Source organism: Callithrix jacchus, chromosome 19, assembly GCF_049354715.1.
Source record: "Callithrix jacchus isolate 240 chromosome 19, calJac240_pri, whole genome shotgun sequence".
Lineage (NCBI taxonomy): Eukaryota > Metazoa > Chordata > Mammalia > Primates > Cebidae > Callithrix > Callithrix jacchus.
The window spans coordinates 22,418,119-22,436,809 of NC_133520.1; the positions used below are offsets into that span (position 1 = coordinate 22,418,119).

General features: G+C 42.0%; 1 protein-coding gene across 20 annotated transcripts in view; it reads left to right on the forward strand.

Annotated features, from left to right (window-relative positions):
• LOC118149565 (uncharacterized) overlaps positions 1-18,691 on the forward strand; it is a 99,176-nt gene that overhangs the window by 842 nt on the left and 79,643 nt on the right. For 5 of the 20 annotated variants that reach the window (XR_013529785.1, XR_013529786.1, XR_013529783.1 and 2 more), the window contains exon 2: positions 1,602-1,680. Coding sequence is in view for 4 of the 20 variants with exons in the window: in XM_035281524.3 (XP_035137415.3) it covers positions 1,602-1,673 (72 nt within the window). In the remaining 16 variants the exon portion in view is untranslated. Of the gene's footprint in view, positions 1-287; positions 505-676; positions 800-1,422; positions 1,681-2,191; positions 2,321-8,377; positions 8,517-18,691 lie in introns of those variants that run through there. The other 15 variants (XR_004737142.3, XR_013529778.1, XR_013529781.1 and 12 more) reach the window with 10 other exon arrangements.

Here is an 18,691-nt window from a genome sequence, read left to right on the forward strand (position 1 = left end):
CTGAGAATTGGCCTAGGGGGTTGTGGTTCCAGGATTTGGGGTCTGTGGCGTAAGTTGAGATTGTCAACAATTTGACATTAAGTAGTTTTACTTTTTTTTTTTTTTTTGACTTAAGGTGAAATTCACATACAAAATTTTCCATTTTAAAGCGGGCATTTCGGTGGCATTTAGTGAATTCACAATGCTCTGCAACCCCCACATCTGACTAATTCCAAAACATTTTCTTCACTTCAAAAGAAAAACCCTATACCCACTGAGAAGTTTCTTCCCAATACCCTCTTCCCCAGCTCCTGGCAATCACCAGTCTACTGCTGTCTCTCTATTCACATAAACGGAATAACAGTGTGTGGACATTTGCATCCAGCTTCTATCACTTGTAATGTTTTCAAGGTTCATCCTTAGGTAGCATGTAACAGACTTTATTCCTTTTTATGACTGAGTAGTATTCTATTGTGTGTGCATATGTATGTATATGTGTGTGCATGTGCATGTGTATACCACAGTTTGTGGACATTTGGGCTGTTTCCACCTTTTGGCTTTGTGAATAATGCTGCTGTGAACATGCATGTACATGTATTTGTTTGAGAACCTGTTTTTGTTTTGGGAGGGTACATACATAGGGGTTGAATTCTTGGATCCCATGGTAATTCAATTTTTTTTTTTTTTTTTTTTTGAGACAGAGTCTTGCTCTGTCACCCAGGCTGGGGTGCAGTGGCCACAATCTTGACTCACTGCAACCTCTGCCTCCCAGGTTTGAGTAATTCTGTTGCCTCAGCCTCCCAAGTAGCTGGAGTTACAGGTATGTGCCACCTTTTTTTTAGTAGAGATTTCACCATGTTGGCCAAGCTGGTCTTGAGCTCCTGACCTCAAGTTATCTGCCTGCCCCAGCCTCCCAGAGTGTGGGGATTACAGGTGTGAACCACCATGCCCGGCCTTCAATGTTTACCTATTTGAGGAACCACCAAATGGCTTCCATGATGGCTGAACCATTTTATATTGCTACCAGCAATGTGCACAGTTTCAGTGTCTCCGCATCCTCACCAGTGCTTGTTATTTTCCATTTTATTGTTATCCTAGTAGGAATGCAGGGGTACCTCATTCTGGTTTTGGTTTACATTTTCCTAATAACTAATGCTGTTGAGCATTCTGCTTTTCATGTGCCTGTTGGCCATCTGTGTATCTTCTTTGGAGAAATGTCTAAATTCCTGTGAATGGTTAGTACTTTTCTTTTTTCTTTTTCTTTTTTTTTTTTGGTATGCCTTCTAATTTTTTATTGTTGTTAAAAACTGGACACTTCAGCCAGGCATGGTGGCTCATGCCTGTATCCCAGCACTTTGGGAGGCTGAAGTGGGTGGATCATGAGGTCAGGAGATCGAGACCAGACTGGCTAACATGGTAAAACCCCGTCTCTACTAAAAATAGAAAACTTAGCGAGGCGTGGTGGTGAGTGCCTGTGATCCCAGCTACTTGGGAGGCTGAAGCTGGAGAATCACTTGAACCCAGGAGGTGGAGGTTGCAGTGAGCCGAGATCGTGCCATTGCACTACAACCTGGGTGACAAGAGGGAATCTCTGTCTCAAGAAAAAAAAATGCTGTCAACAGATGCCACCTGGGGAGATGCTCCAGCCTGAGGGGGTGAAGCAAAGACAAGCCTCTGCACCAGTCCCCAGCTAACTGCCAGGTAGGTCAAAATGCACAATCACAATTACTTAAGAACAAAGTCCATATTGCTTATCCTGGCACCAGCAAGCTACATGAGGAATGCTCAGTCCTCTCCCTGAATCCTACATGGACAACTGCTCATAAACCGCTGCACTCAGAAATCCCCTCAGACTGTTCTAGGTGAAGTTCCAGGTAATCAGATGGGCCCTGCAACTAAGTTCCAGGTAATTGGATGGAAGGTGAAGAGGAATGTCCTTGTCATTCTGCTTCCTTTTGAGAATATGGAGATGATAGCCAGAGCTCAGGTAGCCATCCTGGGCCAGGAAGACCACGGGGATGGTGAAGCCACAAAATGGAAGGAGCTGGGTCCTCAATTGTGGAGTCACTAGCTTGGCATTGCTTAACTCCTTGCTTGGTTTCATGGAGGGAAAACCACTTTTATCTTGTTTCAGCCATTGTAATTTTGTGATTCCCTCAGATACAAAACCAAAGTTTAACCAAAGCTTTCTTGATACACACGACCTTTCCAGCCACATTCCTCCTACACTGTATGCCCGGCTATGCTCAGTGCCATGCAGCTCTCTCTGCTTCCATATCTTCGCACAGCGTTTACTGCAGGTTATCAGGAGGGTCTTCTTCACTTGGCTCCCTCACTACCCGTGAGTGTCTTGTCTCTGTTATTTTAATTCTTGGAGAAACTTGGGAAGAGGAAAGATTATTGTTTTCTTACACATGGGAAAATGGGAAAGAAAGTGGAGGTTTACAGAGACAAAATTGTTTCCCAATTGTGCCTGGTTAATGAGTAGCAGAACCAGGTGTGAAGTCAAGTCCATCTGGCCCGATGCAGTGGCTGGCCCCCTCTGCTCCACTTCGAAGGTCCCATGGCGGTGCGTGGGCTGTGGCTGAGGGATCTTTGATAAATTCATTCCCTTTGTGGTTCTCTTTTGAGGTTGTCAGCTGCTTTTCACATGCTGGTTTGTGAGGGATGAGTAAGCGCCTTCCTGGGCCTGGCCGCAGTTCAGAAAGGGATGGCCTCTGCTTCGGGTTTTGGTGTTCAGAGCGTGGTGTTTTCTTTGAACACACTCTAGGGACCCAACACTGCTTAGCAGATGGTGTGGGGGAATGGAAGCTGTGGGAATGGTAGAACAAGATGGACCCAGGTTTGGAATTTGTTTCTTGCACTTACTTGTTGCATGACCCAGAACAATTTCTTAGCCTTGCTGAATGTCAGTTTCCCCACCTGTGAAAATAGAGAGTGAGATCTCTCAGAGGTTTATAGAGAGAATTAAAGAGACACCAGTTAAAATGACAGGAGTTTGTATGCCAGGCACTCAACAAATGTTAGTCGTCGTCTTTCTTCTACTTCTCTCCTCTTTTGAGATAGGAGCTTTGTTTGGTTTTGTTTGACATTGCAATGATAGACTATATTATTATTCACAAATTTGGAAGCCTTGCTTAATATGAAAAAAAAAAAAAAATAGAAGAGTAGATGAAGCCAAGTGTGGTGATTCATGCCTGTAAGTCCCAGCTACTAGGGAGTCTGCGGTGGGAGGATCACTTGAGCTTAGGAGTTTGAGTCCAGCCTGGGCAACAGAGTGAGACCTCTGTCTCTAAAAAAAAGAAGAGTGGATAAGTGCGAGCAATATCTGACGTAAGATTGCCATGGAGGGAGTCTGGAGTAGTTTTTTTGAGCCATGCAGAACCATATTCCATGTCACAATAGTCTCACCAGTAGGGTTCCAGGGCAGGGTCAGTCTGACATGCATGAAACCCAGCCATAGGATAGGAACTAGAGACACATCCCCAGGGTTTGCCAGTCATGTGTGACACTGGGGACAGAAGAGATGCTTGAAGGACACCTTAAAGCAGCTCTTTCTTTGCTAGAGCTTTTGCCAGTATGTCTGGGAGTTGGCCCCACTCATCTGAAAGATTCTGGTCAACTCACCTAATGACAGTTACCACGGCATTTTTCTAGCATTTTCTCTGTATGATGGGATAATTTCATCTTTCTATGGAGGATGTTTGTGTGATTTTGAGACACTCTTGGGATGGGTCTGCTTTTACCATTTCAAAATTTAAGCCAGCAGCCCTCAACCTTTTTGGCTTCATAACCTCTTTACTCTGTTAAAACCAATTGAGGACTCCAGAAGCTTTTCTTTATGTGAGTTATATCTATCAATACTTACCCATATGCTATGGTTTAGATGTGATTTGTCCCTGTGAAAACTCACCTTGAATTGCCATTGTAGCTTTGTTGGGAGGTGGGGCGCATTAGAGGTGATTAGGTAGTTAAGATGGACTTTTTGTGAGACTGGGCTGGTTTTCGCAGGACTGGACTAGTTACCATGATAGTGGGTTGGTTGGTTTGCTTGTTTTTTGAGGCGGAGTCTTACTCTGTCACCCAGGCTGGAGTGCAGTGGTGTGATCTTGGCTCACTGCAACCTCTACCTCCCAGGTTCAAGCAATTCTCCTGCCTCAGCCTCCTAAGTAGCTAGGACTACAGGCACATGCAAACATGCCCAGCTAATTTTTGTATTTTTTAGTAGAGATGGGGTTTCAGGGCCGGGCGCGGTGGCTCACACCTATAATCCCAGCACTTTGGGAGGCCGAGGTGGGTGGATCACGAGGTCAAGAGATCGAGACCATCCTGGTCAACTTGGTGAAACCCCGTCTCTACTAAAAATACAAAAAATTAGCTGGACATGGTGGTGTGTTTCTGTAATCCCAGCTACTCAGGAGGCTGAGGCAGGAGAATTGCCTGAACCCAGGAGGCGGAGGTTGCGGCCATTGCACTCCAGCCTGGGTAACAAGAGCAAAACGCCGTTTCAAAAAAAAAAAAAAGAGATGGGGTTTCACCATATTGGCCAGGCTGGTCTCGAACTCCTGACCTTGTGATCCACCTGCTTCAGCCTCCCAAAGTGCTGGGATCACACCGTGTGAGCCACCACACCTGGCCAATAGTGAGTTGTTACAATGCGAGGCTACTTCTTTTTTCCGTCCCTTTTTTGCCCATGCCTGTTTTCCTTCCGCTTCTCCACTATGTTATGATGTAGCAGAAAGCCCTCACCAGAGGCCAGGCAGATGTGGGTGCCATGCTTCATGGACCTCCCAGCTCCAGAATCATAAGCCAAAAAAAAAACCTCTTTTCTTTATAAATTTCCCAGCCTCAGGTATTCTGTTATAGTAACACTGAATGGACCAAGACACCATATTAAAAAGCAAAACTGGGAAATTTTAAAAAATTCACTCACTTAGAATAATGACAGACCCATTATGTGTTAACATATATGACATTCTAATGAAAAATATATTTTGCAAACAAAGTTAGCAGGAAGAATGGCAGTTTCACATTCATGGTGAGCAGTTATGGCCCTCAATTCTGTCCACATTGTAATACTCCGAGCCTGTAAACATGTTACTTTACATGGCAAAAGGGACATTATAGACATGATCAGGGTTAATGATTTTGAGATGGGAGATTAGCTTTCATTATCCAGGTGGGCTTAATCTAATCATCAGCTCCTTAAAAATGGAAAACCTTTTCCAACTGGTCAGAGGGAGACATGACCACTGAAGAAGGCTCAGAGGGAGATGCACTATTGCTGGCCTTGAAGATTGAGGATGGAGTCAAGAGCTGAGGAATGAACAGGACCTCCAGAAGCTAGAGAAGGCAAGGAAACAGTGTGTCCATTACAGCCTCCAAAAAGGAAGCTCTCTGATATGTTGATGTTAGTTCAGTGAGACCCATGTCACACTGCTGACTTATAGAGCTATATGGGAATACATTTGTGTTGTTACGCCACTATGGTTTGTGGTAATTTTTAATGGCAGCAATAGAAAAACTAATAAAAGGCCAGGCACAGTGGCTCATGCCTATAAACCCAGCACTTTGGGAGGCTGAGACGGGTGGATTGCTTGTGGTCAGGAGTTCAAGACCAGCCTGGCCAACGTGGTGAAACCCCATCTCTACTAAAAATACAAAAATTAGTTGGGCATGGTGGTACATGCCTGTAATCCCAGCTACTCAGGAGGCTGAGGCAGGAGAATCACTTGAACCCAAGAGTCGGAGATTACGATGAGCTGAGATCACACCATTGCACTCCAGCCTGGGTAACAGAGTGAGACTCTGTCTCAAAAAAAAAAAAAAAAGGAAAAACTAATACAATAATTTTGCAAATCTCTTTAGTGTCTGGCTAAACCAAAGACCGTTGGATTCTCGCACCTGCTTCTGAATTCAATCTGTTGTGATATGATTCTTTAGTTGAGGTATATGAAGAAAATTAGACCATATGTAGATTTATAGTTGAAAACCATAGGAGTATTTTAATGGCCTTTTCAGATCATTGTGGATTTTTCTTTGATATGATACCAAATTTAGCAATTGTAATTTTTTAAAGTTTAGTTGCAATGTAGAATATGAAACCATATCAAGAAACTTTTCGTATCTGTTACATTAATGCCATTGGCCTGTCTTGCAATTTGAACGGCTCCTTTACTCATGCATTATTTTTAACATGATGTACTGGTCATTTGGAAAACATTGATTCACTAAGTTATGCAGATCTTCCAACTGTTGACACATTCCATTATACAAGCTAAAAAATTACATGCATTAATGTCAGTCTTATCCAAAGATACAGAGAAGCTATTAAACTCAAAATGGCAGATACAAGTTTTCCAGAATTGTCATTTTCATTTGAAAGCTCAAATTTTATCATTGGCAACAAATAGCATCAGTTGTTTCACTTGAAGTGACAGGCTCACTTTGTTCATTTTTCAGAAAATGTCTGCCAAATACACAAGTCTGAATCACTTTAGGTTGGTCGTCATATTTTCAAGTAAAGATGGTGCTCTATGCAAAAAGCAGTTAGTACAGCTTCCAACTCATAAAATGACGAAAGTGCTTTTCTTGGAGACAATAAAGATGCTTCAAATTGTAGCAGAAATGCTTTTTGCCCACTTCGCATGTCATCACACACAATATTAAAAACAGTACATGAGCAAGGGCAGAGATTAAATGGAATTAATACTTTTTACTGCTTTATTAAGTTCATTCTTCATTGAGACTGCCATTTTTAAAAATCACCAATTTTTTTTTTCCTTTTTTTCCTAAGACAGAGTCTCACTCTGTCACCCAGGCTGGAGTGCAGTGGTGCAATCTCAGCTCATTGCAACCTCTGCCTCCTGGGTTCAAATGATTCTCCTGCCTCAGCCTCCCAAGTAGCTGGGATTACAGGTGCCCACCACTATGCCTGGCTAATTTTTTGTATTTTTAGTAGAGACAGGGTTTCACCATGTTGGCCAGGCTGGTCTTGAACTCCTGACCTTGTGATTCACCCACCCCGGCCTCCCAAAGTGCTGGGACTCCAGGTGTGAGCCACTGCATTCAGCCAAAAAAATCACCAATTTCATAGCAGTTAAGAATGCAATGTCTGCTACTCCTGTTTGGTGTCACAGAGTATGCTCATGCTGTTAGCAGTTTTACCCAACACTGATTTGGTTCTATCAGTGCACATATCAACATGGTGAAAATGAGTAATAACAAAGTCTTAATATCATGAAACCATTTTGCCCACACAGGACCTGCGGTCTGCAGCCTGCAGACCACACTTTGAGAACTGCTTATTTATGCTGTTTTATTTAATGACATCTCCACCTTCATTCCATATTTCTGTGACTTGTAGTGCACGGGGTTAGCATTTTGGTGTTTGTTTCTGTAAACCATTACAAAGATGTGCACACCCACTGTGTTGTCATATTCTAACGATTTATGAAATTCACAGGACGTGCTTTGTAGACAATTTGGCAAATGCTTTTCTTTTAAAAATTGCTTGGCTTTCTCTGTATTTTCTTGAGTTCTGTGTACTGCTATACACATGTTGATTTATGAAGGGAAGTAGTAGCTATCAGATGGTTATTCCCACTCAGCCAGAAATTACCTTGTTGACAGTGGAGGGAAAGAAATAATGCATATGTCTGGACAGTATTTTCAGTTTCATTACATTTTGTTTGCTTCCACATCTAAATTGTAAGATAATATTGTATTATGATAATTAGCATTCATAATTTTTTCTGACTTTACAAATTTTGTTTCTATGGTAAAGCAATACACATTCATTAAAGAAGACTTAGATATTCTAGCCCAGGTGCAGCAGCTCATGCCTGTAATTCTAGCACTTTGGGAGGCTGAGGTGAGCAGATCACCTGAGGTCAGGAGTTTGAGACAGGCCTGGCCAACATGGTGAAACCTCGACTCTACTAAATAGACAAAATTAGCCAGGTGTGGTAACGTGCAACTGTAGTCCCAGCTACTCAGGAGGCTGGGGCACGAGAACCAGCCACTTGAGCCTGGGAGGCAGAGGTTGCAGTGAGCCGGGATCACACCACTACACTCTAGCCTGGGCGACAGAGTGAGACTCTGCTCAAAGAAAGAAAACTTAGATATTCTAAGCAGTATAAAGAAGAAGACAATAATAGTTACATCTTCCAAAGATGACCAATGATAACATTTTGGTGCATTTCCTTCCAATCTTTATCAAAAATACAGTATGTAGAGCATTTTATAGCCTGCCTTTCCCCCTTGACATTGCATTATATGCATGTATTATTGTGTAGCCTTCAAAAATACGATTTGAAATAGTGGAAAAGTGTTCCAAAGAATTGATACACCACACTATAACCATGTACTCACTGTTGTGCTTGTTTTTTTTTTTAAGAAAGGAGAGGAAGAAAGAAAAAAAAGTGAAGGAGAGGAAAAAAGGAAGAAAAAGGGAGAGAGAACGGGAATGTTGCTTTATTCTAAAAATGGGTATTGAAAACCTCTTTTCTGCTAATAATTGTGCTTAATAATGGCCGATCAATATTTCATTTAAACCTATGAGTAGGTGTGATGTGGTACTGACAAGAATGTATATTTTGTGTATTTCAAGTGGAGAGCTCTATAAATGTTTATTAAGTTTACTTGTTCCAGATCTGAGTTCAAGTTCTGTATATCCTTATTAATTTTCTGTCTCATTGATCTATCTAATATTGATGTTGAAGTCTCCCACTATTATTGTGTGGGAGTCTAGGGAGTCTAAGTCTCTTTATAGGTCTTATGTATCTGGGTGTTAGGATCGTTAGCTCTTATTGTTGCATTGATCCTTTTACCACTATATCTTTGTTGCTTTGAAATCTATTTTATCAAATGTGAGAATTGCAACTCCTGCTTTTTATTTATTTATTTATTTTTGCTCTCCATTTGGTTGGTAAATCTTTCTCCATCCCTTTGTTTTGAGTCTTTGTGTATCCTTTCATGTGAAATGGGTCTGGATGTAGCATACCGTTGGGTTTTGGCTGTATCTTTTGATTGGGCGATTTAGTCGATTTAAATTTAGGATTACTGCCATTTGATGTTAACTGGCTGTTTTGTCCATTCGTTGATGTAAATTCTTCTTTATGTTGATGCTCTTTACTTTTTGGTATATTTTTAGAAAGGCTAATACTGGTTGTTCCTTTCTATGTGTAATGCTTCTTTAAAAGAAGCTCTTGTAAAGCAGTCCTGGTGGTAATAAAATCTCTGAGTACTTGCTTGTTCATAAAAGATTTTATTTTTCCTTCGCTTGTGAAGCTTAGTTTGGCTGGATATGAAATTCTGGGCTGAAAGTTCTGTTCTTTAAGAATGTTGAATATTGGCCCCCCACTCTCTTCTGGCTTATAGGGTTTCTGTTGAGAGATCTGCTGTAAGTCTGTTAGGCTTCCCTTTGTGGGTAACCTGACCTTTCTCTCTGGCTGCCCTTAGTATTTTCTCCTTCATTTCAACCCTGGTGAATCTGACGATTATGTGCCTTGGGGTTGCTCTTCTTGAGGAATATCTTTGTGGTGTTCTCTGTATTACCTGGCGTTGAATATTGTCCTGCTTTGCTAAGTTGAGAAAGTTTTCCTGAATAATATCCTGAAGAGTATTTTCCAGCTTGGATGCATTCTCTTTGTCACATTCAGGTACACCTATCAAGTGCAAATTAGGTCTTTTCACATAGTCCCATATTTCTTGGAGACTTTGCTCATTCCTTTTTATCCTTTTTTCTCTATTCTTGTCTTGTTGTGCTTATTAAAGATTATTTCCCATTAAAAAAAAATTAGGCCATAGATTTTTTTTTTCTGTATTTCGATTTCTTTAGTGTAAATCTGCCAAAGTAAAATTATTGGAGTCTAGGAAAAGCACTGTTTTTCTACTCAAAACACTTCTGATGCCAAATGTCTGGGGGTTTTCCTCACACTTAATCATTTCTTCACCTCTCTGTACACCAGCTGGGTGTCCTGGCATTCAGCTCAATTCTGACACTACCTACCTGGAGTTAGCGCAGACCTGACAGGCCCCCAGACTGCCCCTACTTCAGAGCCAAGCACAAGTCCCAGGCTCTGATACTTCTAACCAACTTGATTACAAATTGGGGGTTCCCACAGCCTCCTTGTCAGGTTTAATTTTGCTGTAGCAGCTCACAGAAGTCAGAGGAAACACTACTGATGTCTCCTGGTTTAGTACAAAGTATGTGCAGCTTGATGAAGAGGTACCCAGGGCGAGGTCTGGAAGGGTCCTGAGCACAGGAGCTCCTATCCCCATGGAGTTGGGGTGCACCGCCCTCCTGGTACGTGGATGTGTTCAGCATCCTGGAAGCTCTTGGAACTCTGTAGATGAGGGATTTTGATGTAGGCTTCGGTCCAGAGGCCCGATCGATTGTGCATTCAGTCTCTAGCCTCGCTCTCCTCCCTGGAGGATGAGGGGTTAAGGCTGAAAGTTCCAAGCTCCTAAGTGTGTCTTGGTCTTCCTAGTGCCAGGGGCCCACCAAGAGGCACCTCATTAGAACAAAAGATCTTTCTACCATCCAGGAAATTCCAAGGGTTTTAGATCTGTGTCAGGAATTGGGGGCAGAGATAAATATATTTTTTCTTATGTCACATGGGGCTTTTGAAGTATATTCGCAAACTGCTTTCCAAAAGACTCGAATGAAGGTTTACTCCCCTACAGGAAGGTATGAGAGTGTCTCTATCCTGGCCATTATCACATGTTGCAATTATTTATAAAACTGCTTATTTGAAAGATTCATAAAAGCCTCGATGTTGTTTTAATTTACATTGATTACTAGGAAGTATGAATTTTTCCTGTTTGGTTACCAGTTTCATGATCTCCTTTGTGAAAGGCCTGTCGTGGCCCTCACCTGTGTATATTTTGGTTTCTTGATGCTTTTCTTAATAATTTATGTGAACTTTTCATGATAAAGATGTTGGCCCCATTTCAATATTTACTATAAATATTTTCCGAGCTAACACAAAGGATCAGATTAAACCAGATTTACACAAAGCAGAGATTGTTCCAGTATTAAATTTTATGAATACAAATAACCAAGAGGCACAGGCAGCGTAGCGGGAGGCCTGTCCTTCCTGCATCAGACACAGATCCTCTGGCTCAGAGCAGCGTACGAGGTCTCTAATGAGGTTTGCAGGTCACCTCACAGAGTGAGGAGCATTTAGGTTGTGAAACAACTCCATCTGACAGCTCAAACGGTTGTATAACTCATGTGATCTTCTTCAGTCATAAATCCATAGATTCTAGGTTTGTCTGTCATCAGCAATTCTAAACTGAGACATCGTGCCGAAAGAATTCCACTGATAAGCCCTCTCGTAGCAGATATCCAGTGAGCACCATATTTACTGCGGGCCTAGACAAACCTCCCGCTTCTTTCTCTCCCACTGTCCCCCACGGTAAACAGGGGAGAAGCGTGTCCTGGGCCCGCTGCTTTCATTTTGTCTTCTCCACTTTCCAAGGCAGCTGTTTGCATTTTAATTTTTTTGAACTCTAGATGTTTTTAAAACTTTCATTATAATTAAGGGGATTTCTGGTTCCAGTAATGACAAAGTGGCTTATATCAGTCTGACCCTCTCACAGACAACAATGATAAACTTGAGACAAAGTGTGTTTAAAACATATTATTTTAAGACATTGATAAGCAACCAAAAAGCAGGCAGCGATCGGAGAGGATTTGAGGAAGGCAACTGTACTTTGTCAAATCATTTTTATGGCTTTCTCCTGACCAGTCTGTGACAGCCTGGGGGTTAGCTACAAGTCACGTACAAAGCCAAAGTTACATTGGCTGTAGGTGCCAGAGGATGGAGTTTGAGGCAGGCAGAGTAGCTGGAAATTGAAGGAGGCAATCAATTCTGGAAAGGAGGAAAAGGAAGAAGCACAGCAGAGCGAGCCCCTCAAATTTGCATATAAATTCCCCCAATCCATGCCTGATCCCTGAACTGCACCAGAGATAAAGAAGGATATTGTATAGTGACAAAAGAGAATTCACTGGGAAGACACAGCTATTCTAAGTGCTATGTACTTAATAAGAGAGCTTTCAAGCAGAAGAAACAAAAACTGAAAACTAAGGAGGGGAAGTTGAAAAACCGACAGCAGTGGTTGGAGAGCTTCACAGTCCTCTCTCAAGCTGTTAAAACAAGACTAAACATACACATCCATACACACAACACAGTAAATGCGGATAGAGATTTGAACAATACCTATTAGTCTCCTGTAGCTGCTGTAACAAATTACCCCAAATATGATGGCTTCACCCAACAGAAATCTACGCTGGCAGCTGCTGGGATGAAATCAAGGTGTCAGCAGGAGGGTGCTCCCTTCAGAAACTCTAGAGGAGAATCCCTGTCTTTGCTTCTTCTAGCTTCTAGAGCTACATTCTTTGGCTTGGAGTCCCTTCCTCTGCCTTCAACACCAGAAATGTAGCATCTTGCTTTAGTGTTCACATTGCTGCCTCCTCTGTAGTCAAATCTCCCCCGACTTCCTCTTATAAAGACACTTGTGATTATATTTAGGGCCCACCTGGGTAACCCATGATAATCTCATGTCAAGATCATTCACTTAATCACACACACAAAGATCCTTTTGCCATATAAGGTGATATTTGCAAGTTCCAGTGATTGGGACCTGAATATCTTTGGGGGTCGTTATTCAACCTGCCACATTCTACTCAGTCCTCAAACATTCACATCTGCAAACCCAGAAAATCTGAGACTGGTCTCAATTAATTCAAAAAGCTTGTTTTGCTAAGGTTGAGCATGTGCCCCTGACACAGCCTCAGGACGTCCTGACGACATGTGCCTGAGGTGGTAGGGGCACAGCTTGGTTTTATACATTTTAGGGAAACATGAGACATCAATCAATACATGTAAGAAGTACATTGGTTTGGCTGGAAAGGTGAGGCAACTTGAAGCAAAGGCAGGAAGACTCAAAGTGGGGAGGAGTCTTCCAGGTCACAGATAGGAGAAACACAAATGGTTGCATTCTTTTGAATTTCTGGTAAGTCTTTCCAAAGGAGGTAATCAGAACATGCATCTATCTCTGTGAGCAGAGGGATGACCTTGAAGGGAGGGGGAGGCAGATTTTCCCTGAGTGGTTCCCAGCTGAAGGGATCCAAGATGCTTCCCTTTGGCACATCCATCCCACAGACAAAAAGCATTCACCCTATCCCAACATCCCCCAAAGTCTCAACCCATTACAGCATCATCTCAAGCCCAAAATCTTATCTAGGTATAATCTGCTCAAAAGTTCTAAATCTCATTGCCCACATAATCTAAATCAGGTGCGGAGGAGACTTTGGGCATGGTGCATCCTGGGGCAAAATCTCTCTGCATCTGTGGTATTGTAAAACTAGAAAACGAATGGTTTGCTTCCAGTACAGGCACAGGATAATAGTTTGTAGATATTCTCATTCCAAAAGGGAGAAAATGGAAGGAAGAAAGGTATCACTTGCCCCAAGCAATTTTGAATTCCAACTGAGCAAACTCCATTATGTATCAAGACCGGGAAACAATTCTCTGTGGCTTGAGACTCCACCCTCTGGACCCAAGGCACCACCTCAAAGTCATCGTTCTTTTTCTTGAAGGGTAGCAAATGTTTGCAGCTGAGTAGTTTTATCAGCCTGTTTCCTGCCTGTAGAATTTGGGACTCTGACAGTCTTCTTTCATTTGATTCTCTGACCATCCCTTTCAGTCCAAGCTGGCAGTGTTGCTGTTACACTCTCAAAAACCTTGGTGGTCTCCTGTGTATGTCATAGAGATTTAATCCATTAAACAAAAGGGTCCTCCATAAATCATTCCAGCTCTATTCATGGCTTTTGCTAAAACAGTTGAGGGACTCACTGTATCTAATCACGTATCTAATCTCTTCAGCTCTAGAAAAGGTTATCTAGGGCCCTGTGTGGTGGCTCATGCCTATAATCCCAGCACTTTGGGAGGCCGAGGCGGGTGGATCACAGGGTCAAGAGATTGAGACCATCCTGGTCAACAAGATGAAACCCCATCTCTACTAAAAAATTACAAAAATTAGCTGGGCATGGTGGTGTGCGCCTGTAGTCCCAGCTACTCGGGAGGCTGAGGCAGGAGAATTGCTTGAACCCAGGAGGTGGAGGTTGCCAGCGAGCCGAGATCATGCCATTGCACTCCAGTCTGGGTAACAACAGCGAAACTCCATCTCAAAAAAAAAGAAAGAAAAAGTTATCTAGCCACACCTTTGACCTTCTCTCTAGATCCTGCTTTCTTGACAGTGAATCTCCAGAAGTTTAACATCTTTTGCGATGTGGAGAGTCTGAGAATTTCCCAGATCATCAAGCCTTGGTTTCTTTTTGCTTACCATTTCTTCCCTCATTTTATCTCTTACCTGTCAAAGGTTATTATAGGGTAGAAGAAGAACTCAACCTATACCGTCAACCCTGTGCTTGAAAATCTTAGCTAAATACCCAAGTTCATTCCTTACAAGTTCTATTTTCCTAAAACTGTAGGACATAATTCAGCTAAGGTTTCTGCCACTGCATAGCAAGGACCCTCTTTCTTCTGAATTCCAATAACATGTTCCTCATTTCCTCTGAACCTTCACCAACAGCACCTTTAACGTTCACATGTTTACTAATAGTCTGTTTATGACAATATAGATCCTCTCTAAGGTGTTACAAGCTTTCTCTACTGTGCTTCTCACTTCCTCCTGGCCCTCACAATCTTTCAAATCAATATTTCCAATAACAGTCTGTTTAAGGCAATCTAGGCTTTTTCTATCATGCTTCTCAAAATTTTTCCAGCTCTATTATCCAATTTCAAAACTACTTCCATTTTTTTTTTTTTTTTTTTGAGACGGAGTTTCGCTCTTGTTGTCCAGGCTGGAGTGCAATGGAGCGATCTCAGCTCACCGCAACCTCCGCCTCCTGGGTTCAGGCAATTCTCCTGCCTCAGCCTCCCGAGTAGCTGGGATTACAGGCACGCGCCACCATGCCCAGCTAATTTTTTGAATTTTTAGTAGAGACGGGGTTTTGCCTTGTTGACCAGGATCGTCTCAATCTCTTGACCTCGTGATCCACCCGCCTCGGCCTCCCAAAGTGCTGGGATTACAGGCGTGAGCCACCGCGCCTGGCCACTACTTCCATTTTTTTTTTAAGAGATAGGGGTCTTGCTTATTCAGGCTGGCCTCAAACTCCCGAGCTCAAGTGAGCCTTCCATCTAAGCCTCCTAAGTACTTGGGACTACAGGTACACTTTTCGAGGTCTTTTTACAGCAGTACCCCACTTCCAGATTTTTAGGTATTTGTTATAACAGCACCCCATTTCCAGATGCCAAAATGTATATTCGTTTCCTATGACTGTAACAAATGACCATAAACTGAGTGGCTCAAAACAACACACACATATTCCCTCACAGCTCTGGAGGTCAGAAGTCTGAAATCAGTTTCACTGGGCCAAACCAGGGCCATGCTCAGGTCGGAGGCTCTAGGAAAAAAAATCTACTTCCTTGCCATTTTCATTTTCTAGAGCGGTTTCTTTCTTCTTTTATTTATTTTTTTCTTTTTGAGTTGGAGTTTCGCTCTTGTTGCTCAGGCTGGAGTGCAACGGCACAATCTTAGATCACTGCAACCTCTGCCTCCTGGGTTCAGGTGATTCTCCTGCCTCAGCCTCCTGAGTAGCTGGGATTACAGGCATGCGCCACCATGCCTGGATATTTTTGCATTTTTAGTAGAGACAGAGTTTCACCATGTTAGTCAGCCTAGGTCTTGAACTCCTGACCTTGGGTGATCCACCTGCCCTGGCCTCTCAAAGTCCTGGGGTTACAAATGTGAGCCACTGCACCTGGCATTTTTTTTTTTTTTTTAGATGAAGTCTCCCTCTATCACCCAGGCTAGATTGTAATGGCACGATTGTGGCTTACTGCAACCTCCACCTCCCAGGTTCAAGTGGTTCTCCTGTCTCAGCCTCCCAAGCAGCTGGGACTACAGGTGCCCATCACCATGCTTGAATAATTTTTGTATTTTTAGTAGAGAGAGATTTTCACCATGTTGGCCAAGCTGGTCTTGAACTCCTGACCTCAGGTGATCCACCTCCCAAAGTGCTGAGATTACAGGAATAAATCTTAATCTTACAGAGTATGTTTTCTTATGACAACAATTGGCTCTTATGAAATCAATACTAGGATAACTAGAAAAGCCCCACATATTGAAAATTAGACAGCATCCATAGAACAAGAAGGAAACCACAAGGGAAATTAGAAAATATTTCAAACTGAGTGAAAATCCAACATAGCAAATTTAAGCACTGCAGCTAAAGCAGTGCTTAGAGTAAAATTTATAGTACTAAGAGCTTATACAGTGTTATAAAAGAAGAACGTTTTATTTATTGTATTTTATTTTTGAGACAGAGTTTTGCTTTTGTTGCCCAGGCTGGAGTGCAATGGCGTGATATGGGCTCACCGCAACCTCTGCCTCAAGGGTTCAAGCGAGTCTCCTGCCTCTGCCTCCCGAGTAGCTGGGATTACAGGCATGCACCACCATGCCTGGCTAATTTTATATTTTTAGTAGAGACGGGGTTTCTCCATGTTGGTCAGACTGGTCTTGAACTCCCAACCTCAGGTAATCTGCCCACCTCCGCCTCCCAAAGTGTTGGGATTACAGGCGTGAGCCACCACGCCCAGCCAAAAGAACATTTTTTAAGTGATGATCCAAATTTCACCTCAAGAACTAGAAAAGCAAATTAATCCCATAATAAGTAGCAGAAAGGAACTAATAAAGAACAGAAATTAACACAGTACAAATGATGAATTAACAAATCCAAAAGTTAGTTCTCTGAAAAGATTAGTAAAATTGATAAACTCCAGTAAGATCGATTATGAAGAAAACGAGAAAATATCAGCTATCAATATTAGAATGAAAGAGGGGCTATCGTAGATCCTACAGATGTTAAAAAGATAAAAAATGAATATTATAAATAATGGCATGCCATTAAATTCAACAACCTAGATGAAATGAGATAATTCCTTGAAAAATACAAATCATCGAAACTGACACACGAATAAATACAAAATCTAAATTGTCCCTTTTAATAAGTATTGCCTATTACATATACTGACTTCCTAATTTAAAACCTTCCCACACATAAAACTTCAGGTCCAGGTGGTTCCACTGGTAAATTCTTTAAAACATTTAAGGAAAAATCAATAATGTTAATCTTATACAAACTCTTTCAGAAAGCAAATGAGGAGGGAATAGTTTCCAATTTGTTTGATGAGAGCAGCAAAAAACTATCTTGAAATCAACATAGGACAAAGATGCCAGAAAAAAGGAAAATTAATCCGAATATTCCTCATGGACATGGACATGTGAATCTTTAACAAAATATTAGCCAAAGCAGTCTTGAAACAGAATGGTTGGAGGACTCATGGAACCTGATTTTAAGATTACTACAAAGGTATGATAATCAAGATAGTATGGAATTAGCATATAGGCAAATGGATCCATAGAAAAGAGTAGATGGTCACGATTTTTGACAAAGATAATTCAATAGGGAAAGGAGGTTTTATTAACAAATATAGTGCTGGACTATTCAATCAATGTGTGGGAAAAAGTAAACCTGTCCCCTATTTCATAAATCTAAATGCTAACACTAGAAAGCTTCAGAACAAACTTAGATGAATATTCTCATAACTTTGAAATAGGACAAGTTTTCTCAGAGCAGTCACAAAAAAAGGCACTAAAGATAACATTTAAAATGGAAAAGTAGGCCAGGCATGCTGGCTCACACCTGTAATCCCAGCACTTTGGGAGGCCTCAGCCTCCCAAGTGCTGATTCCAAGGGCCAATCCCTTGAGGTCAGGAGTTTGAGACCAGCCTGGCCAACATGGTGAAATGGCGTCTCTACTAAAAATACAAAAATTAGCTGGGTGTGGTGCCAGGTGCCTGTAATTCCAGCTACTCAGGAGGCTGAGGCAGGGGAATTGCTTGAACCCAGGAGGTGGAGGTTGCAGTGAGCCAAAACTGCATCATTGCACTCCAGCCTGGGTGACAAAGCGGGATGAGACTCCATTTCAAAATAATAATAATTAAGAAAAAAATTAAGCCGGTGTGGTGGCATGCGCTTGTGGTCCCAGCTATTCAGGACACAGAGGTAGGATCACTTGAGCCCAGTTGTTCAAGTTTACAGTGAGCTGTGATCACTGGTGACAAAGCAAGACCCTGTCTCTAAAAAATTAAAAATATAGGCAGGGCGTGGTGGCTCACGCCTGTAATCTCAGCACTTTGGGAGGCAGAGGTGGGCAGATCATATGGTCAGGATATCAAGACCATCCTGGATAACACGATAAAACCTTGTCTCTACTAAAAATGCAAAAAAAAAAAAAAAAATTGCTGGGCATGGTGGTGGGTACCTGTAGTCCCAGCTACTTGGGAGACAGAAAAAGGAGAATTGCTTGAACCTGGGAGGCGGAGGATGCAGTGAGCCGAGATTGCACCACCACACTCCAGCCTGGGCAACAGAGTGAGACTCTGTCTCAAAAATAAATAAAAATTTTAAAAATATGGAAAAGACTATCACAAAAGAGTATCCACTGTATGGTTTCATTTATATGAAGTTTAAGTACAGGCAAAATTAATCTATGAGATAGAAATCGGAATAGTGGTTTCCTCTGGGAGGATAACGATTAACTGAAAGGGAATTCTGGGAAACTTTCTGGGTGAT